The following is a 25,180-nucleotide window of genomic DNA, read 5'->3' on the forward strand; positions in this document are numbered from 1 at the left end:
AACATAAATCAACAAATCTGAGAGGAATCAAGATTCAGGATGTTAAAGCTTTTAATCATCCCACCTAAAATTTGTTGTCCGAGGACATTTCATACACATCGTATTGCTGCGCTCTCTCTTCATGGGAAGGCTGACCTCAAACCCTAATGAGCAGGAACTGGTAAGAAACGGGGTTTCTCCACCTCGGCACCACTCACATTTGGGGCCAGACAGTTCTTTGCAGGGGACTGTCCTGAGCATCGCAGGGCGTTTAGCAGCGTCCAGTAGCTCTCTCGAGTTTCAGACACTGTTTCAGGACACTGACAAATGTCCTCTGGAAGGGGGCACCATTGTCCCCAACTGAGAACCACTGTTCTAAACACATATGAAACACCATGAAAAGTTACCTATGTAACTAAGAGATCACAGGGACAAACCTGACTAAACTCAAATGCAGAACAGAATCAAGAAAGTCACTTTCAAATCTTAGTTTCTGCACTTAGCTTGGTAATTGACACTAACTTACCAACCACAATGCACTGAGGTCCACCAATAACAGTAGTGATAATAAGCACCTTTAATAACCATTAAATATATGCCAAGAGCCTCATGTATATTATCTTTTTACCCCAAGACAAACCTGTAAGGTAGGTACATTATTATTCCTGTTTCATAGATGGGGAATCCAAGGCACAAACAGGCTAAGTAATTTGCTCAAAGATAGTACGTGGAAGAGACAGGTTGGGAACTAAGGTGGTCTCTACCCCCAGAGCTCACGAGCTCAGCATTGTTAGCCTATCCCCACCCCCATGTTGGAGAGCTGTTAGATGCACTGTCTAATGCGTGGTCAGTAGCCACATGTAGCTATTTCATTTAAATTAATTAAAATTAAATATCATACCACTCTGGAACGAGTCTGGCAGGTTCTCAAAAGGTTGCACATTGAGATACCATATGACCCAGCAATTCCACTGTTAGGTACATACCCAGGAGAAATGAAAACATATGTCTCCACAAAAACTAGTACACACATGTTCATAGCAGCATTATTCCTAATAGTCCCGAAGTAGAAACAACCCAGACATCCATCAATTGATGAATGGATAAAATAAATAAAATGTGGTACATTCATACAACTGAATATTAATCGGCCGTAAAAAATGCATGAAATTGAGCTATCAACATGGATGAAACGTAAACACATTATGCTAAGTGAAAGAAGCCAGTCACAAAGGCCCACATAGAATATGATTCCAGAATAGGCAAATCCACAGAGACAGAAAGTAGAAAAGTGGCTGTGAGGAGCCAAGGGAGGAAGGGGTAGAATTGGAAGGGACTGCTAATGTCTATAGGGTTTCTTTTTGGGGTGATAAAAATGTTCTCAAGTTAGATAGTGGTGATGGTCACACAATTGTGTGACTTACTAAAAAGCTACTTACGTACACAGTGGCCCATGTGGGGATAGAACCGGCAACCTTGGTGTTATTAGCACCACACTCTAACCAACTGAGCTAACCGGCCATCCCACTTATGTACACTTTAAAAGGGTGAATCCTTTGGCAGGTTAATTATAGCTCAACAAAGTTGATATAAAAAATTAAATGTCATTAAAAATTCAGTTCCTGTTATCCTAGCTGCATTTCAAGGGCTCACTAGCCACATGTGAACAATGCAGATATACATCATTTCCAACATCACTGGAAGTTCTACTGGGCAGTACTGCTTCAATGAACAGAAAAGAGGCCTCCTTACCATCTCGCCACTGTCCACCTTTTCAACCTACATATGAAGCTTCCGCCAGACGATGTGCCACCTCCACGTGCTTGTTCCATTTTCACTCTTTCATACTGGAATGGACTTTCCCCCTGCCTGGTCCACAGATACCCTACTTATCCTTATCAACCTTTAAAGCCGGTCTAAATGCCTCTTCCTCCATGAAACTTTCCCTAAATCCTCACCTTGCCCTGGTCCTAGCAGAATCAGTTGCTCCCAAGGGCCTGTGTTTGCATTTCCATTACAGCATTGATACCCCTGGATTACAAATCCTTGTGTGTGTTATCTGCCTTCTCCGCAAGATTACCAGCTCCTTCAGGACAGGGATTCCGTTACTCACTTGAGGGTTCCCAATGCCTGGCGATAATAACAGCCTGCTGCACAGAGTGGACGTTTCAGCAAATGTTTTCTGAATTCTGCTGAAAGGATTTATGGAAGCTCAAGGTATTGATTTTCGACAACTGCTCACTTTAGTGTGTAAAACAGACCAAGAAAAGGAGGCACAGGGGATTGGAATCTGGAAATCTCCTACCCCGCTATTCTATAAGGAGGCGTGATGGCGATCGCACTGAAATACCATTTTTAAGAAAGAGAGGAGCAGGGCTTCTGGACTGAAAACTGGGGCCATAGAGGTGAGTAAAGGTGGGGGACGACAGGTATACTATTTAGAGGTGCGGTGGGGAAAAAAATAGCAAGAACTGGCACCCTCCAAGTTTTAATTAAGCATGGCAGAGGAAAGGTAAGGACTGAGTCTCAGGAGATTTGTGCTCAGGCCATGGGCTGAGTCACTTATTGGAAAAAGACTTTTCTACTAAGACTTTATTTTAAATAATATAGTCAGATTTTTCTGATTGAATCTAACCAACCATAGAAACAAACAAACTCTATGTATCTCTCAATGATAATTCAATGAGAAGACATAAATACCAAGGCCTTACTGTTTGGAGACTCTACTGCTTTTTTATTCTTTATGGATTCAAGGAATCATATCTGAGTTGCAGTGACCTGTAGGAGAGTTAAGTCTAAATTCCTAATCACAGAAGTGAGCTAAATTAATGGACTTTCCTGGGCCAGGATGGCAAGAAAAGGCTGTTCCAGTGCAGAGCTGGTAAGAGGGAAAGCAAGCCACCTAAAACGTATTTCTGATATTAAATGCATATGTAAAAAAAAGGTATTTGACAGTCATTTCAAGGGGTGAAATGCAATGAGGTATCCATACCCTTTTAGTACAGAATAACTATGAGAGTCCTCCTCCATTCAGACTTAGCTGGAAGCCACTTGTTGAAATAAGCACAGTGAGTACTTAAAGTAGGTCCTATGCCAACATGGTCTGTGAATTTGTTTTTTCTTTACTGATTTCTACAAGCTAAAAATCAACAAAAACCAAACCAAACTGACTAAATTGTGGTCAATTCAGTCCATAATTATAAAATAACTTCCACTCCAAAGGTTAAAATTCAAAACAAATATCTCACTACAGATTAGTAGTCTCCGACAGAAAGATAGGAGTATGAGGTGGGGGTGGAAATGTATGGGGGGAAGGGTCAAGAAGAGGGAGACAACTCATTACAAAAACCTTTCTTTCTCTACGGGAACTGTACCCACATGATGGCTGCTGGTCAGTGCTAGCATGCATCCAAATGGAACAAAGTACAAAAGCCACCCTGTCCCCAAAATAAGTATTGGAAGTGCCAGAGAAATGATAAGAAAATGGCCTGTGATCAACAAACTGCAATTAGGGCATGACATTAAAGAACCCCTTCCACAAGTTCTCGCCACCTCGCAGGCTTACATGACCTCGTAAGGAACCTCCACTTGCCATCCTTCCTCTTGCTAAAGAGATGGATGTTTCCCACTGTTGACTCAGAGGCCCACCATTGCTCTCCATTAGGGTGAAGCAGTCCACAGGGCCAGGGCACCCACCTCCAAAGGCTCCAGGCACCCACCTCCAAAGGCTCCAAGGTTCCTCAATCAACCCTCCAGTAGTGTTATTTATTGATTATTGGAAACAGCCTTTAGAGATACTTACAGAAATAGACAGGTGCAAAAGAAAAGGAACAGTTCGTTCTATACTTTGTTCTTTCAGCATCTATACCTAACTTTACCAGTCCAAAGGGTTATAACTTTTCTAAAATTATTTCTTCTGCCAGTTTGTGATTTTAACTGGGGAAAATAGAGAACCCCAACAAAGCCTAAAACGGAAGGGCCCAGACCTAGAAAAAGGAATACACTGGGTCAGAAAATGAGCTCAATTCCTTTCACATATTATTTCTAATATAAATATACTCTGGGGGTGGGGGGGGAAGCAGAGGATACTTCAACAGACAAATGAACAGTTCAACAAAATGTGGTATAGCCATAAAACGGAATATTATTCAGCCATAAAAAGGAATAAAGTACTAGTACATGCTACAACATGTATGAACTTCGAAAACATTATGTTGGGTCAAAGAAGCCAGACACAAAAGGTCACATATTTTAAAATTCCATTTATATGAAATATCCTGAATAGGTAAATCCATAGACCCAGAAAGCAAACTGGTGGTTGCCAGAGGCTAGGGGAAGGGGGTAGGTAACAGGGAGGAACTGCTTAATGGGTAAGGGGTTTCCTTTTGCAGTGATGAAAATGTTTTGGAACTAGATAGAGGTGATGGTTGCACAACATTGAGAATGTACTCAGCATCACGAAGTTGTTCACTTTAAAATGGTTAATTGGTTTGAAATAGTTTGTTATGTGAATTTCACGTCATTTAAAAAAAATTTTTTTTTTTAAATAGAAGATACTAATGAGCAAAACAAAGATGCATATATTATGTGAAAAGACAGCCCATAAACTCCCAGGGAAAACGTAAGAATCTTTGCTGACATTCTGCTGCAACTCTTGATCACAACACAAAGTTCAAATACTACGCTGTATCAACTCTGCCATCTTGCCGTGTGCGTGTGTGTGTGTGTGTGTTTCTGAAAAAAACAGGGAAGGGAACAGAAAGTGAAGAAAACAGAATGGTAAAGCCTTGCCAAATACAAGGAAAGGAGGGGTGATTCCCCCTACTGCACCCCACCCAACTTGGCACCAGGAGTAATGCTCCCATTAGGGTTTCGAAATGCCAGCAAGAGCTGGAATCAGCACACGCTCGTTTCTCTGCCTGCATGAAAAGCAAGCCACCCAGCAAGAAAAGCCGGAGCGCTCCATTTGTTGCCCGTGCTGGCATCAGCACCACCCTTTGCTCAAAAGCCTTGCGCGGGCCCAGATCAGCATCCGCGACTGGCTCTCCCAGACCAGCCAGGCTAGCAGTCAGACCTCACTCGAGCTTAAGTGCGCCCTCCTCCTCCTGAGGTGTCCCGATGTACTTCACCCTATCTGCTTTCAACAGTCCTGCCGCCGACCACTAAACTCCAACACCATTAAAAATGGTGCCCTCAGAACTTTCCCACGTCCAGCCGAAACACTGTCAATACCCTCTCCGCTCCTGCTCCCGCTCAGGCCAGCTCCAGAGCCCACGTACGCCCGGACCCGCACAGACGTACACGCGGCATCGCTGCCCTGCAGGCGTGCTCCACCGGAGGACACGCATGAACCCCATATACCCCAGCGTGGCACCACTACCAGTCATGGTCATTCCAGCCCACCTGACCTAACTGCCGTCTCGAAGACCCCTCACTCGCCTGGCACCGTGCTCCTGCCACCTCCCTGACACCAAAGCAGGTGTGCCTCGGCTAAACACGGACGCCCCCTTAGACTCTGCCCACTCCACGCATCAGCATCCCTCTCGGGACCCCCCAAATCTCGGCAACAACACTCCTTCAGCCCCCTCCAGCCAGGCCTCGACGACCCCCAGACCCCCAGCCTGGCCCGGACGCCCCCTCCCCCTTACCTGCGGGGGTTCAGCCCTGGCTGACAGGGGGCTGGGCAGCGCCTGGAGGAGCAGGAGCGCCATGCCACCCAGGAGCCTTCTCCTCTCCATCCCCCTCCTGCTCCTGCTCCTCCGCCACGGCGCCGCCACCTCCCTCCTCCTCCTCCCTCTCCTCCTCTTCCCTCTTCTTCCTTCTTCCCTTCTTTTCCTGTTTCACTCTCCCCTCCCGCTTCCGGTTCTGCTCCACCCCGCCCCAGCCTAAACACCCTCCCAGACACTGGGGAGATTCTCCAGTTCCAGCGCTTCATTGGCCCCCGCCCTTCGGCCATTGATCAAAATAGCTGTCGATCAAAGAAAGTTCCGCCCCCACATGACGACGGAAAAGCAGAGGGATCCTGCCAATGAAAAGCAGGAGGAAGCCGGGCCATCTTGAGAGCTGCTAGGCGGCGTGAAAGGCGTCCCACTCCGCAGAGAGTGGCGGAGGTAGCTCCTGTTGGGGGGCGGGGCCATCTAGAACGTGTAGTATTAAAAAGTCTGATTCCGATGCAGCCATCTTGAGTGTGGCGGAAGTATTGTATTACCACTGTTTAGCAAAGAGAGAAAGGGTATGGTGATTCTAGAGGGTGTTGGCAAATAAGTTGTTTGTTTTAAAGACGGTAACTGGGCGCTCCTAAATAAGAAAACAACTGCAATCTAAAAATCTTTCGATATCTTTTGTCTTGAAACACGGCCTCTGTGCCAGGGTCCCTCTCCTGGTCTCAAACTGCCCTAGCAGTAGCTTAGGTCAATTTGAATTCCCAATGGAATAGTACCCCACCCACTGATGGCTATCCCAGTGCTTTGTAACCCCAAGTTTCAGGGACACAATTCTGCTGACTCTATCTCACAAATAACTCTGAAATCACCCCCATTGCTTCAATCCACATTCTCATCTTCTGGCTGAATACAGATGGGATCCTTGCTGCCCCGCCAGTTACCATTTCTTCCCTCTTGAATTCCTTTCACACACCCCAGCAAGGGTGCTCTACCACAAAAAAAAATAACCATTATTGTTAAGATGGGATGTTAACGGTGGCGCTGAATCTATTTTGAGATTTGGCTCTCTGGTATAATTTAACTCGTGTAATTTAGCTTGAGACTCTGAAAGCTTTCTTTTCTTCGCCGCTTTCCGCCAAATGTTAATGATTCAGCTTGCTATACATTTACTATGCATACCAGTTTCAATGTTTCTCTTTACTTCGGCCCAGTGCTGGCCCTTTGACTTGGGAGAGGTTTTACATCTGTATTGCATCCACACCAGGCTCCAACTTAAATCTACATAACATATGCAAAGGCTGCGATAACCAGGTTAACAGCACCTTCTCCCACCGCAACGGAAAAAGCCGAACTCGGCAGAAAATTCTACTACAGGCCGAAGCAATTTACATCCTGGTTAAAAAATATAGAACGGGACCAAACAAAGACTTGATGCAGTAGTCTGCAGTAGTTTCCAGCATTCTGCCCAGCCAACCCTTCTCTTACTTTACTAAATCTTCCTTCTATATTTCTACCTGACTCGTGAATTCCTTTAGGGCCTGAGAGTGAGCAGACACAATTATTGTCTCACAGCTTTCCGTCTTTAAATACTTCCAACCACTTACAGGATATATAGTCCAAATTTCTCATTATGGTCCTCTCTGTCCTGATTCATGCCTATGTCTCTTTATCTCACCTTCTGCCACCCACACATTCTTCTCACACTGAACACAAGAGATCCTCAATGTGCTGTGCCATATAGTACCTACAACTTCATTTACATATTACACAGGCAGGTTCCTGTTTACCAACTCCTAGTTCCCACCCCCTTCTTTCTTCTTCTGGATCACAGAACATTTTCCTCACAATGTATCTGATTTATATCTGCCCCTGGCTGACCCCTCCTACTAAATTTGCAGCTTTTTGTATGGCATACCAGGTCTTACTCATTTTTTAAGAAATTCCTGCAACATCCTGTGCAGGACCCAACCATGATATTAATCAATGTTGGTAAAATAACTGAACAAATGAAGGCTCGTGGCAGAGAAGCCCGTAGCTGCCAATTTCCTCTCAAAAATCTGCCAAAGCATTATACAGCCTGGCCCAGTTTGCCCCGTGCGTGAGCAAATGGCAGCAAAGTGTGAAACAGGTGTCAACGAATAAACATCCAGCCCAAGAGAAAGCTTATGAGTGTGAGCCAAACTGACGACAGTTGCTGGGAAGCAAAGTGTCAAGGGATTGAGAAAATGCTCCGGAAAATAGCCGTTTTGCAATTTATTTTATACATTAGAATCAAAGGAGGAAGGTTACGTGAAATCCATTGGTTGTAAATTAAGGGGGTGGGAGAAAGTAAAGTGGGGAAGCAGGGAAATCTCTGGGACTGGATAAAAAGCAAAGGGGAGAGACACACACTTCTTTTACATTGGTGGGTACAGGATAGTTAATAGCATTTTAAAGTACATAGAGATGGTAGTAGGGAACAAGATAACAATGAGGGATTTTGTAGTTTCCTGCTCTGGTGTGGTGGGTTGTGCCCCCTGGGGAGTCCAGAAAAAGAGGTTACTGACATCCCAAGGGTGTGTTATCTTAGAGGCAAAAAGACAACAGATAGGCTCACTTAAGGTAAAGATTGACCTTTGTCAAGGAAGCTATAGGCCAAGGATGTGACTTCCCACCATGGCCCACGTTAGTTAGGAATTTTTATGTTCACACCATCCTATGTGGTTATTTTCAGTCTCCTGAGCTTGTCAGGTTTAACACGTGGCCCCATTTCCGTCCACACAGGTAAGAGTGAAGAAATCGGTTTTGCACCACCAATAAGAACGTCCATAGTTCTGCCTCTAACTTGATCCTGCTTCCCCAAGTGCTACAAAAGGTGACAAATATTTTTGCCAATCTCAAGTTTCTTAGAAATTCATCCACCCCATAATCAAGCTCCGTAGGGGAGAAGACTGAGTACTAAGGAAGGGTCCAATTATTTTCATAAAACATGGTCTCAATCCTCGCCTCAAGGAGTTATGTCATCCATTTAAAGGTTAGGTGTCATTAGGAAACCCCACTGGTTTCAATTTGGCAAACAGAGAGGATTTTGTCCCAACTTTCCTTTCTCCCTTTACCTGAAAGCTCAAACTGAGCTACTGGACAGGACAAACACTAAACCCTGCACAGTCTGGATTAGCACTCCCCACAGCAAGGCATTTAGTCACACTCACCACTTTCTTTCCACATACCACGGAAGCCAACTCAAAGAAAGCAGACGCCTGACAAAATGGAGTTGAGATGCAGTTTGAATGAACACTTTTAAAAGTGCTTCTGAACTGTAGCCACCACATACATACTCCAGACTTTTCCAAGAGTAACTGTCTATAGAGAGGAGGAATGCCAGGCTTGAAGAGCTGGGAAGGAAAGGGAAAGGTTGTTGATTCTTGAAAGTACATCCATGTGGAAGGGCTTCCGAGCTCTGGTATGGTTTTTCCTGTTTGCCCTTGGAAATGGGCAAAGCTGAAGCCAGATCTCCTATCCTAAGAAAGCTAGCTCAAAGACACAGACCGTTCTGTTCATACATCAGCTAATATCAAATTGCACAGGGTACAGCATGGATGAACTTTGAAAACATTATGCTAAGTAAAAGAAGCCAGACACAGACGATCACATACTGTCATTCCATTTATATGAAATGTCCAGAATAGGCAAATAGGCAAAATAGAGAATAGGCAACATAGACACAGAAAGTAGATTAGGGGTTTTGAGGGGCTGGGCCTGGGAGATGAGGGAAGTGACTGCTAAAGCATAGTTTCTTTTGCGGGGTGATGAAAATGTTCTGGAATTAGATAATGATGGTTGCACAACTTTGTGAGTATACTAAAAACCACTGAATTGTATGCACACTTTAAAAGGATGAATTTTTCTATATGAATTATAATTTAAAAAAATAGGGAGGAAAATCAAATTGCAGCCAGTATTTTGACCTCAGGGAGAAGGCCCGTTCTCTTTAGAGCAGAGGTCCTTCAGGTGCGGTGCCCAGATCAACAGAATCACCACCACTGGGAAATTACCAGAAATGCAAATTCTCAGGCACCACCCCAGACCTATGTAACTAGAAATTCTGGGGATGGGGCCCTACAATCTGTGTTTTAAAAAGTCCTCCAGATGATCCTGATGCATGTTTTTAAGAACCATTACTCCAGGGGAAACTTTGTGTAAAGGGCCAGAAGAAAAATATTTTAGGTTTTGCATGTCACATACATTGGGTCTCTGTCACATATGCTTTATTTTTATTTTCTTACAACTCTTTTAAAACCATTATGGTAAAAACCATTCTTAGTTTCCAGGCATATAAAAACAGGTAGCAGGCAGATTTGGGCCCTTGAGCCACGGTTTGCCAACTCCTGCTCTAAGGCAACACAGCTCCCAGAATGGGAGCCCTCTGGATCTTCCAGCAAAGACAGATGAATTTTTCCTCTGTAATAAGGGAAATAAACAATGGCGTCAAGGCGGCCGGTTAGCTCATTTGGTTAGAACGTGCTGCTCTTAACAACAAGGTTGCCGGTTCGATCCCCACATGGGCCACTGTGAGCTGTGCCCTCCACAACTAGATTGAAACAACTACTAGACTCGGAGCTAATGGGTCCTGGAAAAACACTTAAATAAATAAAAGTTTTTTTAAAAAAAGTTCTTATAAAAAACAAAAACAATGGCCTCCGGAATTCAGAAAGGCAGGTTCCCCTTAGACTTGCGATACATTCCTCCATGCCAAGACCAAAGTAAGACCAGAACTTGCTTTTCATCCATACATTATTAACTCAGCCTGCAGACGGTTCGTTGTGCTCTTTCAAGAAATTTATTCGATTCACAGTGGTATCCTTTGAACAGTCAGTAAATTCTACTAGACAAAACTCATACAGACATGGACCCCCAGGTAAGCCACAATAGTCTCCCAGGGAGCTTGAGAAATCACCGACAGCAGCTGAGTTGGGAAGGGCAAGTGGCTATGCTTTATTGTGTGTCCTTTAAGGCTCTTTGGTCCTGGCTGATTTCCTCTTAGAGGCATCCAAATAAAACTTCCCTTTCCTCGTCAGTACACACCAGTCTTTCTTTGGTGTTTAACCCAATGAGCTGAGGAAGGGAGGCAGCCAGGAAATTATACCCATTAAAATGTGTGATTAATGCTTACCTATATCCTTCTTAATCACAGTGGAATGATCTTTGAAACACAGAGAAGTAAAATCAGACATGATTTCAGAGCAGAACAAAGTCAGTGTCAATAGACAGGGCCTAAAGCACCTTGAAACTCTGCTGCCTCACACAAGGACTTTTTTTAGCAGTAAGAACTCCAGGGTGCCAGATAAACTCAAGGTCAGCATGACTCCCAGAGAACCTTTCTGACAGGGACAATGGAGAGGAAAACGGGAAGAGTGGAGGTGAGCCCCAAGGTGACACAGACTAGCACCGCCCATTTCCTGAGTTGGCTAGAATTAGGTTCCACAGCTTGAGGGAAGAGGACCAGGAAGGGAAGAGGAAAGAGGGGTGGGAGCTTCTCTTTGTCCCAGGGGCTCTTCCCCAATCCTGGCTGGAACCAGAATCCCAAAGGTTTCCTAATTTTTCCCATTGGTTTACTCGAGTGTCTCCCTCAGATCCCAGCAACTTCTCCCTGAGGGGGGCTCTGCTTCTGGTCTCCAGGGGATGGGAATGTAGGGGGCAGCAGATAGAAGACTTGGTCTTTCTCCCCTTGTTCACTTTTATCTCCTGGAGCCCAATAAATTAAGTGCCTGGGTAGAAGCACGAGGCATCCTTGCGCCGCTCCCCACCTCCCCCCACAAATCCACACTGGCCTTCAGACCCTGTTGGCAAAGAAGAATGAGGGCACAGGTCTACACAGCGGCTAAGGAGGAGCTGGTAAATATGGGTATAGACTGGCCCTTGCTGGGTTGGGGCATTTAGAGACCCTTATTGAAGTAGACGGAAAGCCCAAGTTCTCCATACTTGGCCTTGACGGTGTCTTGGAGCTCTGGTTCCAGATAGGCAACTGGCAATTCACTGAGAAGAGAGAAGGGGGTTATGAGCATGCCGCCTGGGCAGCAGCACATTACCCTTAGATAAAGTCCAACTCAAACGCCACCTCTAAGAAGCCCTTCCCGATTTTTCCATAATTAGTAATGGCCTCTGTACACCACAATATGTTGCTTTTACCTCTACTCAGGCCTGACTTCATTCTCCCTGTGCTAAACTTCCACCTTCTCCACAAGATAACTAGCACAGTGCTCGGAACACAGGAGATGTCTAGTAGATATTACTGAGCTAAGAGTACTAAGGAAGGGGACACTGGTACCTTGCCGGTATGTACTCAAGCTACACCTGGTCTCCTGGAGCTAGTCCTTCCCCCACCCCAGTCGGATGCTTCTCTTCCCCCTACCTTCACCCCTTCTCACCTTACGTCCCCTTCTATGACACACAAGGGAAGTGGAGAGGTCTGAGACATCTACTCTGGCATAAGTGTCTGGCCCCTTGTTCAATTCCAAAGGCCAGATCCAGCCAGGGCAGATGTATCTAATAACCTTACCAGCAGGGGCAGAAAATCTCTTGCTGATTCCCCCACCTTCTCTCCAAGACAGCCCTTGCTCTTCTGGGAGGGAGCAATTCATCCCTCTGCCCCTTACAGATTTGTTTACCATTCACACGGGGTTAAGAGGCCCAGAGGTTAAGCCGATAGGCACTTGTCCTGGACAAATGCTGCCCTTCCTGCCCCCGTCTCTCTCCTCCTGGACAGCAAGCAAGTCAGGGACAGCTGGGACCAGACATTTGGTAAAACAAAGTGAGGATGAACAGCTGATACCATTTCTGTGGGAAGAGCCCACATGCCACTGGCACCATGAAGACGAGGCTGGAAGAAAGGAGAAACCAAAGCATTAGGGGCACCTCCGCACAGGTCCTTCCACACTCCATCCCTGAGACCCTCGAAGGAACGGGGGATGCCCATTCGCCTGGCCTGCCTTGCCAGCTGGCCCCATAGCGCCTCTCCCTCCAGCCCCTCTCTGGTCTCTCAGTGCCAGCATACTCATTCCGGCGCAGGATAAAATCAGCCCCTGCACCCCCCACGCCTGCCCCCCATTCACCCCTGTCATTCAGGCAGATGAAGAAGGCCGTGAGGTCACGAGGGAGTGCGCGGCCCTGAAGACCACAGGCACCCGCTGATGTGTGGGGAAAGTGGTGAGGGGTGCGAATTCTGAGGGCCTGCTGCTCGAGTCAGTGAGGGCCTGGGCTGCCAGAGAACAGTCCAGGGCAGGGCTTCTCACTCAACCTTCACTGTGCACACAAGTAACGGCGGGCGGGGCTGGTAAAAACGCACTGACTCGCTGGATCTGGGGAAGAGCCGGAGAGTGTATGTCTAACAAGTTCTCAGATGATGTGGGTCCAGGACCACATCTTACAGGATATGGGAGGCTAACAGACCTGGGTTCATATCCCAGCTTCGCAACGTACTGGCTGAGCAATCTGGGGCGCGTCACTGTCACCTCTGAGCCAGCAGAGGGAGGACAAGAGCGCCCGCTTGGCAGGGTTCCTGTGAGGATTCGATGCGCTCGCCTATGTATGGCACCCAGCTCACTCAGTGTAACCCAGTCAGCAGAAGCCAGGGCCAATCTCAGCTCCAGCAATCGCCAGCTGTGCACCCTGGGGCCAGTTTCTTCCTCTCTCTGAGCCTCAGTTTCTTTTTTTGTAAAAGATGATGATGACAGTATACATGCCTCCAGGGCTGAGGGAATTAAGGGAAATTATAGATGTGAAGCCTCAGCACAGTGGGCACGTTCAGTCAGCGCGAGCTGTTGTCATTCGCCCTGTGGCCCTGCCAATGACAATCACTGGCAGGACGTGTCCATTCAGTGCAGGCACCAAGGCCGCGGTGGGTGGTGGTTTTCTCCTGTGCGAGGCTGGGACTTGACAGTCCTAGGCTGTCTCATCATTTTTCTCACTTCATTTATTTTACCTACTTATTTTTGAGATATCATTGCTATACAACAGTGTACAAGCGTAAGACTCCGTGTTGATTTGATACACTTACATATTGCAATAACATCTCTATTGTGTCACATAATTATCTTTTCTTTTTCGTCGTGGGACTGTCTCATCATTTTTGTCTCTTCTCCAGACTTAAGGTCAGAAGGGAGACCCTGGGACAGGAGGGCACCCAAGCACTCTGCTTTCCATGTGGATGTGTGCATAGAATCTAGCCTGGTGCCCTCCAAAAAGATGGGGCGAGAGCTCTCCAAATAGACCACAGGTGTTCTGAGCTCAGGTACTTTGGAGGTCAGATACAGGAGGATATGTTCTCCCACATAGGTGGCACAAGAAGACAGATCTTGGGTGCCCCAGGCACCACAGAACCCAAACCAAGAAAACACATTACTCACAAGCACCCACACAGCATAACCTGCAATGGAGCATGCAGGATCTTGACTTTCTGCACAAAAACAAACAAAAAACACCCACATGAGACTTATATAGCTTACGGTGAACTCCACACCTGCCCTGTCACCAATTAGCCAGCTAGACACCCACAGGCATGAAACTGCTATCCCTGAAGGAGAGGAGAAGGGGCTTTCCTTGCTCTCCACAGACAACGCCAAGCAAACACCTGTGGTATCTAACGTGGGCAGCCAGCAGGGACTGGTATGGGCCCTACTTAGTGATGAAGGGTGGTTGCCAGAGGGAAGGATGAGAGCATCAGGAGCTCCCAGACACAGGTGTGGTTGGGGGGCTCTGTGGAGGGGAGATGCAACAGGGAACCCCACTCACCTTCATGAAATGTAGTTTCTCCAGCCTTTCCATGATGACTGGCAGCAAGACTAAAAGAGACCAGGAAGAAGTTGAGGGGACCCATAAAACTCTCCCTAAGAACCCCTTTCCGAAGTCCAATCAGGGACTGATTCCACTTCCTTCCCCAGAAGTTCCAGAAAATACTTTTCATTTGGGAGAAGAATGGAAGACTGTAGGCATGCCCACCCCCGACTTGTCCCCCGAGTCACAGCAGAAGGGCGCTTCCCAAACTTCCTAACCTGCTCCGCTGCAATAACAGGACATGTACTACAGGCCCAAAGTATCCTTCTCAAAACTACCTTTGAAGGCTCATGCAGATTTTGTGTCCTACTCTGTAATGTGCCCCTGCTGGAAGCACAACCAGGACAGGGGATTTATTTTCGCAACACTGTGTCCAGCACACTGAAGGTACTTAAGGAATATTTATTGAACGAAAAGAACTCTAGCCCCCAAATCTCTGATTAATTGTTGTTCCAGGAACTACAGTGTGGTTCTCCTGTGGCTTTCAGCACTCAAGCAAACCAGTTTGAGAAGAATGGCTGTAGAGGTTGGGGTCCCACCTCCTACCCAAAAGCTGAGTATGGCTGAGGTCTCTATCATGTGTTCCAGGGGCCCCCAGGATGAGAAGGCTTCCCCATCTTACTCATGCCAGGGGCTGCCATGGTGATCCGAGAAATAACCACCTGGGTGATGCCTATGGCCGCAGCTCTCTGAGGGCAGAAAAGAGTAATCATCAGGAATAACCTTATCTGGTATCCACGGGCTGCATCAGGGTCATAGCCTAGTCTGAACTGATAAAGGGGAAAGGATGGAACTGCCAGAGACTGAGTGATCTCCCCTGACCCTCTCCCACCCAGCTAGACTTTTATGGCTTCAGGACCAGAAATGAGAGAGAAAGAACATGAGAAATGTCCTAAACAGAGACACGTAGAGAAAATCAAGGGGAATGAGAATGGAGTCAGGGAGATCCTACAATGGAGCCCAGGCCTCCTCTGACCACTGAGGAGAGGACAGGGCATGAGAGGGAATTCCCTCCTCCCACCCCAAAGGGAGGCCTCTGCTCACCCGGGAATGACCAATCTCATTGTGATTCCTGTCCTTCACGCAGATGCCCTGGAGGAGTTCCCTAAACACAGACAGGAGTTGCTGGACTTGGGAAAGGGGTACTGGAAGCCTGCCAGTAATGTGACAGCAGGGAACCAAGACCAGGGCACTCAAGCTGCAGGAAGCCACCTCCTGCAGCCCGGCCCTGTGAATTTCCTTCTGCACCCCAGGGAGTGGTATCTCACAAGTGATCTAGGGCAGTGGCTAAGAAAGCTAGTCCCATGCCTAGACTGCCTCGTAAGTGCCTGCTCTTGAGCAAGTTCCCTAATCCTTCGAAAGACTCAGTTCTTCTCATCTGCAAAATGGGGGTAATCATGGCACCCATTTCATAGGACTCCATCAGGATTAAACAAGATAATGCCTGCAAAGTGCTTAGTCCAGCGCCCAACCCAGTGACAGCGCCACAAACACTAGCTACTCTGGCTACAATTCTCAGGCCAGTTCTTGACAGCACTCAACCCAAGACCAGGTAGGTGGCTGGGATTCATTCATTTGTTCAAAAGGAGGAACTGAGTGGGGGAGAGAAAGAGGAAAGGAGCCATGTTGATGCACGACTATTCTGGTAGTGTGTACTCCTTCTGCAAGGGCGATAGCGATACATTTCCATTTATTAGTAGTCCCAAGAGAATACGGCTAATAGATATTGGGAGGATGATGAAGGTGCTGATGACAGCAGCAGCACTATTAGCTAATGCTTATGTAGCATTTGTCACGTTCTAGGTACTATTTTGAGGGCTTTACACATATCACATCATTAAATTTTATAACGGAGGAACATCTGTGCTTTCTCTAATCAAGAAGTAAGAACTGTGAGACAACGAGTTTCTCCTTTTTCCTTTCCTGCTGAGAAGCTTAAAGCCAAGTGCCTGGAAAACATCTATCTACTCCTCTGGCTTCTTTCAAAGCTTCTTGGTTCTGTTCCATCTTTGGACACCTCGCTCTGCTACAGTTCATCCTGTAAGCCCTTCCCAGGGCTTTGGAAGTAGGCCGAGTTCACAACTTAAATACAGCTGCAGTGGAAAGGACCAGTATAAAACCCGCCACGTCTACCCTACCTCCTCCATGCCACACCATTCAAAAAATGACTACCCCAACACTCGTCACAGGTTAAACCTAAGTTACCCGCCACTCCTGTGGCCACCACCGTTGGAGCAGCCAATCCTCAGAGACCCTTCAGAGGCACAGCCTGGAAGCCCTCCTCACACCCCATCTCAGCCCCCGTGGACCTCGTGGTTTGTAGGGACGAAAAGGGACCCCTGTACTTACTGCTGTCGCATCATTGGGATGTTGACACAGTTAGCAGCAGCCACGGCAGCAAAGGGCACCCAGCGGCCCACCAGGGGCGGAGCTCTCTGTTGGGGGAAGGGAACAATGGGAGTTACTTAGGCTCACTGCAAGATGGGAGTCGAGGGGCTTAAGGACCATGAGACAAGAAATCAGACCTTGCTACTGCCACAAATCCAGACACCCATCGGGGAACCCCAACTCCCTCAAAGGACCAAGAAAGACCAACCTGGGGACAGCCCTGCTGTATTTCCCACTCCTTCGCTGGGCTCTGGCCATACCCAACTCACCCAGACTGGGGACATGCCTAGTTTTTCCTAGGATTTTGCTGCCCCCTAGTGGCCACCGTGCCCATAGCAGCCCCAGACAGTACCTTTGTCAACATGTTCATGCCCACAGCAGTGGCCACTGCAGTGGTTGTGGCTGTGATGTAGGAAAGGGCCATCTGCCTGGTGGAGGAGAGAGATGCTTGGGAGTGGGGAGCCCTGCTGGCTGAGGGTAAGACCATGGCTTGAGTGAGAAAGCCTGGAAACAAGGCTTCATGCTCGAGTAGCTCATGGATCTGTCCCCAGTGTCATCTTGTGACTTCCCCCCAACTCCAGCCCCCTGGGCCTCCTTTCAGTGCTTTGAACGCACGAAGCTTTTTCCTTCTTCAGAACCTCTGCACACTGCTGCTCCCTATCTGAGGAATTCTTCCCTGGGCTCTCTCTTCAGAACTCTGCCAGCTCTACAGAAAGGCCTTCCCTACACAGACACCTCTCTGCTGTTCTCTATCTTGTAACCTGTCTCTTTCCTTAATGGCGGCAATCACAATCTGAGATTATTGTGCTTGTTTTCCTAAAAGACCTTAAACTCCACAAGAAGAGGGACCACACGTCTTACTCAAACGTATCCACAGCACTTACAACTGTGCCTGACACATAATACACACTCAAGAACCATCTGTAGAATGACTGGAGAAGAAATATCTGTAGACTGAACAAAGTTTGAATTGGTCTAGGAAAAAGCTACTCTCCTAATCAGCCTAAGAAAATACTTCCACACCCTAAACGGGGAGACTTGGTCACCCGCCCAGGGCAAGCTCCACCCAGGGAGGACAGGGAAGTCCTTGGAAGGGCTGTTCCTTCAGAGGCAAAAGGACAGCCACCTGCTCCAGACCCATGTGGACAGCATGGGGTTCAAGTCTCCTACCTGCCGGATGTGGGGGAAGCCGCATTCCTATTGGTGTAGTTGACTAAGGCATTGAAGGACTGGTTCACCCACTGCCAGAAGACAACCGCCGGCATCGTCCTACAGGTAAGGGAGACGCGGAGAGCAGAGGAGGATGGAAGGGAGGGCTTGGTGTACACCCGTCAAACCGTCACGTTACCTGCTGTACCCTAAACTGTTCCCATGCTCTTTTATGCACCTGGGCCTTTGCATAGACTCGCTCCTCTGCCAGGAAAACACACACACACACACACACACACACACACACACTGTTCCATACATGGCTAAATCCTGCTGTTGAGAGATTGTGTCCTCCTTGGACGCTTCCTGACCCTCCCCGTGACCTTCATAAGACATAGTCATTCCACATTCCCTGCTCCCACAACCCCATATTCTCTCCTCAGTTTATGACTTAGCAAGCTGGGCTGTAACTGTTTACTTCTTGGTCTCCTCAAAACTGGGAATTCCTTGAGAGAAGGGACTAAAATCTTTATATTCCCACGGCCTGGCTCAATAACTGGACAAATGAATACATGGGGGAGGGAGGGAGGAAGAGGGAAGAGAGGAAGGGGAAGGAGTCACACATCCAGCAGCTACAAAGTGTATTCTCTCCCAACTAGGCTAAAGGGTCTTCCTAATTTTTTACTGGGATATTACATGATAAAAATATGTTAAACTCATTGGTGAGTAAGAGGGAACTAGGATTGCTTATGCGTTGACAGTTATAGAGAGAACTGCCTCAGTTACAATCCAGGTACCCATATTTCCCAGCGGTGTGAACTTGGACAAATTATATAACCTCTTTAGAGCCATTTCTTTATCTATAAAATGGAGATGATAATAGTACCCCTCTGTAGGATTGTTGACAAGATTAAACGAGGTAATACATACAAAGAATTTAGCAGTGTCTGGTATCTGGTAAGGGATCACTAAAAATGGCTATTATTACCATCGTAATACGGCTCCCTGCCTAGCACATCCAGGCAGCTATACCTCCCACTGCCTTGCTCTCTGGTCCCACCTGTAGAACTGGAGCATGAAGCCCGTGATGATCATGCCACCAGGGACCTGAAAGGACATCCGTCCGATGACATTCATCTTCTCCCCGGTGTCAGGGTGGAAAGCCGAGTCATACAGCTTCTTGGCATACAGCAGTTGTTCCACTTGGGTGCCTGGGGGCACCATCCCCTTCCTGTCACCGAGGACAACAGGCAGAGTTACCTCCCTGTCCCCCCACCCCGAGTCATCCTGCTCTCATTCCTCCCCCCTTCCTGAGATCTCTGCCTATTCCCTCATCTTCATTTTCCACCTCCTCCCTAGGGGACCCATGAGTGTTGCCCCAACGCTGCCAGCCCCACCCCCTAGTCGTTTACCTGCTCTTCTCCACCATCACCTTGGCCCAGTCCAGCTCCCGCTCTGGTACCAGGACAGTGCGGGGGTCCGTAATATTGAAGAAGTGCTTCACCCGCCCCAGGAAAGTGCACTGGTCCCAACGAGGGGCATCGATGTTAAAGCCAGACAGGTCAGCCTCCATCTTGCTTACACACAGAACTGCAAACTTCAGGAACACAGGAAAAATTAGTCCTCCAAATCGAAGCCTGCTCTGAACACCTCCCGCTGGGTAGACCTGCTTTCCCCAGTCACTGGCATCACCTAACTCAGTTTGGGAAGGCCCCAGTGAATGGTCACCAGACCGAGGAATCGCGTACCAGCATGTGCTTCCTGTGTGCCTACTGGTGGCTGGCCCTGTGTTTCATCATGCTGTGGGGGAGACAGAAAAGGGACAACACAGCACCTGTCTTTGGGAGGTGAGTCTGACGAGGAAAAAGAGCCCACCAGTGGAAGAGTACACAATACGTGCCCCAACAAGCAGAGATGGCGTGTGGGGAAACGGTAATCAAAGGAGACTTCCCAGAAGAGGTGGAATGTGGGCAAGGCCCCAGGAGCTAGAATAGATTTATCTGAAGGAGGTAGAAGGCATGGGATCACATTAAAGGTGGAAACAACCACAAATAAAGGTGGGAAATGAACACGGCGCGATGACGTTCAGCATTTGAGTGTCTGTGTGTGTGGTACCTACCGGTGCTGTGACAGATGCCGGGCCGTGGCTGTGAGCAAGGCACTGCGTCCACCCTAAAGGAACTTCAGAACAGGTGGTAAACAGATCAGTAAATCAACATGGACAGCAGTGTGAGCAATGCTGCTGATGGACACCGGGAGCAGTGGAAAGCCAGAGAAGAGGCATCTACAACTGAGATGACCGCATCTCCCAGCTTGCTGGGCCTGTTGGCCTGGGGTGATTATTAATAGCACCCCCTTTCACTCTCAAAAGTGTCCCAATTCAGATGATAAATTACATAGTCATCTTATCTAAAATCGATGAGGGATTCTGCGCGTGCTTCGTAAGTACAAGAAATAAACATGTTGTGAAAGATGTGTAGAAGTCAGATAGTTGGAACAGCAGCATTCCGGGCAAAAAGAAGAGCCTCTGCTGAAAGCACACAGTGCGTGTGGGGATGATAACAGGTCACACTTACTGAGCACCTACTCTATGCGAGTCATTTTGCTTAGTGCTTTGACTACGCTTTTTGAATTCATCTTCACCATAACCCTGTAAGAGATAATCTTTAATTTAACCCCATTTCGTGGATGAGAAAACAGGCAGAGAGGTAACTTTACCAAGTCACACAAGCATTAGCCACTGACAGAGGCAGGATTTTAATTCAGCCTGATTTACTTCAGAACTCACATCTATAACTGGGTTCTGGAATCCATGACTTGAAAAACTAAGGCAGGTCTGACATGCATGCAGCTTGAACATTGTCACTCCTGTCCCTGCAATAAGCTGAACAAACTAAAACTCAACAACTCTTCTTAGACCCATCAGAGACCTGAGGTCAGGGTGAGAGTGAGTGATTTTTCATGCGCTGAGTTTCAAGTGCCGTGGGACTTTCTCGAATGCAATAGGCTGCCACCTGTCTCAGGTCGTTCGCAAATGCCATTGCCTGCCCAGAATGCTACTCCTTCCCCACTTCACTAAATAACACGCACTCATCCTTTTTCGTTTTTTAAGGAATAATTTTCAGATTTAACTTACGTTTTCTACTACAAGGTCATTTGTCTTTTTTCTTGAAAATATCACCTTAACTGAGGATTTTCTATTACACAGACAATGATAAGTTCGCAGGCACAGCTTGAGCACCACGGAGCCCATGGGAAAGCTCTGGGTTCTGCAGTCCAGGGACAGGCTGGCTTGGCCTCCTGCAGGCTGGTTCAAAGACCAAAGGCATTTCACCCAGTCTTAACTGATCCAGGAGTGGGAGAGGGGAAAGCGTTCACCTTCCCTGACTCCAAATGTACCTAAAAGGAGTCAGCCCGATCACATACTGCCTTGCCTTGCAGTCCCGGGAGACAGCCCAGCAGAGCAAAATGCTATGTCTCCCCCCTCAACACACAGGCACACACACACACACTCACTTCTCAGACATCTCTCTTCACCCTCGACCCAACATTGGAAAGCCCTGCCTTTCACAAGGGAAGCTCTTCTACCATGAAGGGGTAATCATTTGCTAAATTATGCAAGAACCTTTGCCTTCATTACCAAGGTCAGAATAGGAACTGCCTAGTCCCTGTCTTATGTAAAATGCCACACAAAAAAATTTGTATGTCTGGTACACCTCCCCCCACATCACTGCCTCGCAACGGGCACAATTCCATGGCTCCTTCGGGGCAAATTCAGCACTTCTGTTCCACATGTCCACAGCATCCTGTCCTCCTTGGAAGCAGGTTGGGCTTTTGTAATTGTCACTTACTTGTTATTTCCAGTTACTAGTGTAAAGTATGCCTTACCTGACAGGCTGTAAGATTCATGCTGTATCTTCCATCTGCCCTCTAAAGACACTTACTGCCTTCCTGAAATGCATTCCAATTTATCCTTGTGTTCAAATGGCATCAAGGATGTCACCTTTTTTAAATCAAACTCAGAACCTGTCTTGGTTACAGAAGTAAGAGCAGGCCTTCTTTCACAAAGCTGCAAATTATCTACTTCTCCTATACCGCACCCTATCTGGTCTCTACATTTTCTTCCAATTACTCTCCTTCTTCCCACATGAGCCACATCTAGTACTCCCTAAAAAAAGTCACTATCATGTCCAGGGTGGCCCCACTAATGAAGGAATATGGTTCCACCGCTGAGAACGGGGGTGACGGGGTAGAGATCAAACAGTGATTGACTGATAACTCCCTTTTCTTCTAAGATTAGAGAATGTTGCAGCTCAATGACATTAGGGATCAAAGATCTCAGTTCATAGAAGAGGAAACTAATGCCTAGATTCACATTGACCGAGCCAGCATGGTGAGCATTGGTGGCACACACAGCCCTGTACTAACAACAAACAGATCCAGTCCTGTTTATCCATCCAAAGATCTGACAATAGCTAGGGCCTCACTTTCCCAAGGTCACAAGGCTTAGGGTCATCGAGATAGGTCCACTATCTACGACAGGTTACTTGTCAAGAGAGAGAGAAAGAGAGGAGGAAGGGGAGGAGGAAGAGGAGGAGGAGGAGAAAGGGAAGGAGAAGGGGAAGGGAAAAAAATAAAATAACCTACCACATCTCCCGAAGTAATGCTCATCCCTTCAGAGAGACCTGATTTTCTCTGGCAAACAGTATCCGAGCCAGAGAACAGATTTCCAAATCCCCTCTGAAGTAACCTCTTGCAAGGGAGGGGAAGTACCCGAAATGTCCCTGTTTGTATCCCCAGGTAGGGAAAAAAACAAAACATTATTGCTGGTACTCACATCTGAGGAAGATCAAAGCCATCAAAGACTCAGGTCAGACACAAAGCCCACTGAGATAGGGACGGTTAGTGTCAAGGCTGCTTAGGGCAAGTTGGAGAATGAGACTAATAATCAAACAAGCAGGTCTGGGTATAGGCTTATGTACACTCATGTGACCCCAAGGCAACAACTTAGAAAGGGAAGTCTGCCTTGCCTTTTTCACAAAAGAACCAACAGGCTAGAGACGGGTAGATTGTTGGAGTGAGGCTCTGAATCAACCACTCATCTTGCATCTCCTTAGTCAAGGTTCATAACTGAGTTCTCTCTCCAAGGATCTAAAGCAGGCACACAGGTAGCAGATATTTAAAAAAATACTTTAGTTGAATGCATAAATAGCTAAGGACCATTCAGAGAAAAATATGCGTTCATTCCAATTATCTTAACTAGACTGGAAAACCTGCTGGTAGGAAGAGGGGCAAAGCCAAAAAACCTAGATGAAACTACTAATGCAGTCATGTGTCGATTAATGACAGGGACGTGTTCTGAGAGATGCATACTAGGCGATGTCATCATTGTGCGAATGTCATAGACAGCACTTACACGTATACAAACCTAGATGGTATAGCCTGCCACACACCTAGGCTATGTGGCATAGCCTATGCTCATAGGCGACATGTAACGTCCTATACAGCATGTTACTGCACAAAACAACATGAGGTCACACTAAGCATAAGAGAACATGATGCAATCATGGTAAACACGCGATGTATGATGAGGCTACTGCTGGTGTAACTTGGTATACTGTTTTACAGCAAACTTTTTTTTGGAAGTAGAAAGAGTATACTCTAAAATAACAATAAAAAGCATTGCATAGCAAATACAGAAACCAGTAACACAGTGGTTTATTATTATCAAGTATTATGTACTGTGCATAACTGTATTGCTATACTTTTAATAGGACTGGCAGCACAGTGGGTTCGTTTACCCCGGGGTCACCACAACATGTGAGTAATGCGTTGTGCTATGACATTAGGATGCTGCATCACTAGGCGATAGGAACTTTTTAGCATCATTATAATCTCATGGACCACCAACATATATGCAGTCCATCGTTGACCCAACACTACGTTATGTGGTGCATGACTGTTAATAGCTAAACCCTATATAGCACTTGATATGTGCCAGGTAATGTTCTATGAACTTGACATAATAATTCATATAATCCTCACAAGAACCCAGTGAGATAGTAAGACTCATATACACATGCGCAAAGTTCCAGGTGTACCATCTACACCCACATTATATCATCTCTTAAAAAAGTTTTGGGTTTCCATTGCAAATACAGACCACTCTGTTCCTCTTACCTGAATGTTACAATAGTGTTTAAAAGCACTTCCTCAAGAATCAGACAGAACTGGGTTCAAGTCCCCACTCTATATTACTTAAAACAACCAATTTCCAAGGTTGTGAGAATGAAATGGAATCTTGTACGAAAAGCATTTCACTAGAAATGAGGCTAGGTTTTCTCCACTCTTGTGTTTCCAGAGTCTAGAATACGACCTGGCTCCTAAGCCATAACTCTTCCTTTACTCTGCATGGGGAAGCAGTGGGAGGTAACACCTCCCAACTCACCCCGATCCCTCTCGCTCTTACTTGCCTGGAAGTGTAGGCCCATTTTTTGCCTCCTTCAGGACTGCAGAAGGCGAACCTCTCAGTCAAACGTAACTTAGCAAAACCTGGCCATTCCAAAATGCCATTCACCCGCGCTGTCAGCTCACTAAGAACTCAAGGCCAGTCCCCCGGCAGCTTCTTGCGCTACCACAGGCAGCCTCCCACCACTGGGACTCCTCCATCCCGCACTAACACAGGTGTGTGGAGATGGGTGCGCAACCCTTAACGCACCATCCCTCCGAAAGACAGACGAAGGCGCTGGGGCCCAAGGGAGAGGTCCGTGGGCAGTCCCAGGCCACTCCTCTCGCCACGTGGCTTCGGCAAGAGGAAGCCCAGCCCGCGCTGCAGCCCCGCCTGGGCAGTCAGGATAGAAATACAAGCTCCCTCCCTGGACATAAGGACTGGAGGTAGATGTGGCTGGCGGTCTCTTCCCAAGACCACTTACCTCGTCCCGGGAGAAATGTACTGAGACAAATGCCACCAGATAAAGCCCGCGTTGGAAGCCCGGCCTGGGCACCGCGGAACTCCGCCCAGGAACCTCCCCTCGCCCCGCCCCCATGTCCTCCTGGCCAATCACAGGCCTGGTAGCCTCCACCGGCCACGTGAGCGAGTTGTCACCATTCCCGGGTCTCTACAAGCCCGCAGCCACCTCCAGCTTCTCAAGCAGCCCGCCTGCGCAATGGGCGGGCACCTTGGCGCGCTT

General features: G+C 47.3%; 2 protein-coding genes across 16 annotated transcripts in view; both read right to left on the reverse strand.

The window, feature by feature from the left end:
- The window catches only part of WBP1L (WW domain binding protein 1 like), a 52,257-nt gene extending 46,425 nt beyond the window's left edge, over positions 1 to 5,832 (reverse strand). The window contains exon 1 of the mRNA XM_081074262.1: positions 5,628 to 5,832. Coding sequence (XP_080930388.1) covers positions 5,628 to 5,717 — 90 coding nt within the window. The 5' untranslated portion in view covers positions 5,718 to 5,832. The remainder of the gene's footprint in view (positions 1 to 5,627) is intronic.
- Positions 5,833 to 10,440: 4,608 nt separating this feature from the next.
- On the reverse strand, positions 10,441 to 25,158 carry SFXN2 (sideroflexin 2). Of its 15 annotated transcripts, none has more exons than XM_081073558.1 (14): positions 24,923 to 25,158; positions 20,110 to 20,171; positions 19,739 to 19,790; positions 19,403 to 19,587; positions 19,051 to 19,221; positions 18,012 to 18,110; positions 17,194 to 17,269; positions 16,803 to 16,888; positions 15,498 to 15,558; positions 15,076 to 15,142; positions 14,412 to 14,461; positions 14,027 to 14,076; positions 12,454 to 12,501; positions 10,441 to 11,657 (listed from the first exon to the last, which is right to left on the reverse strand). In XM_081073558.1, the coding sequence occupies exons 3-14, from the start codon at positions 19,742 to 19,744 to the stop codon at positions 11,558 to 11,560; spliced, it is 999 nt and encodes a 332-aa protein (XP_080929684.1). In that variant the 5' UTR covers positions 19,745 to 19,790; positions 20,110 to 20,171; positions 24,923 to 25,158; the 3' UTR covers positions 10,441 to 11,557. The 15 variants fall into 15 exon arrangements, with proteins under 15 accessions (XP_080929684.1, XP_080929685.1, XP_080929698.1 ...); XM_081073559.1 differs by having other exon boundaries at positions 19,688 to 19,790; positions 24,923 to 25,005; XM_081073572.1 differs by having other exon boundaries at positions 19,683 to 19,790; positions 24,923 to 25,005.
- Positions 25,159 to 25,180: the final 22 nt, after the last annotated feature.

The sequence above is a fragment of the Rhinolophus hipposideros genome, assembly GCF_964194185.1.
Source record: "Rhinolophus hipposideros genome assembly, chromosome: 15".
Lineage (NCBI taxonomy): Eukaryota > Metazoa > Chordata > Mammalia > Chiroptera > Rhinolophidae > Rhinolophus > Rhinolophus hipposideros.

What these genes read in the sequence shown, in the direction of transcription:
- SFXN2 (XM_081073558.1), bottom strand. An exon ending in GTGATGGTGGAGAAGAGCAG is followed by an intron (nt 19,222 to 19,402) that starts GTAAACGACTAG and finishes CCTCGGTGACAG; the next exon opens with GAAGGGGATGGTGCCCCCAG. An exon ending in GCATGAACATGTTGACAAAG is followed by an intron (nt 16,889 to 17,193) that starts GTACTGTCTGGG and finishes TTCCCCCAACAG; the next exon opens with AGAGCTCCGCCCCTGGTGGG.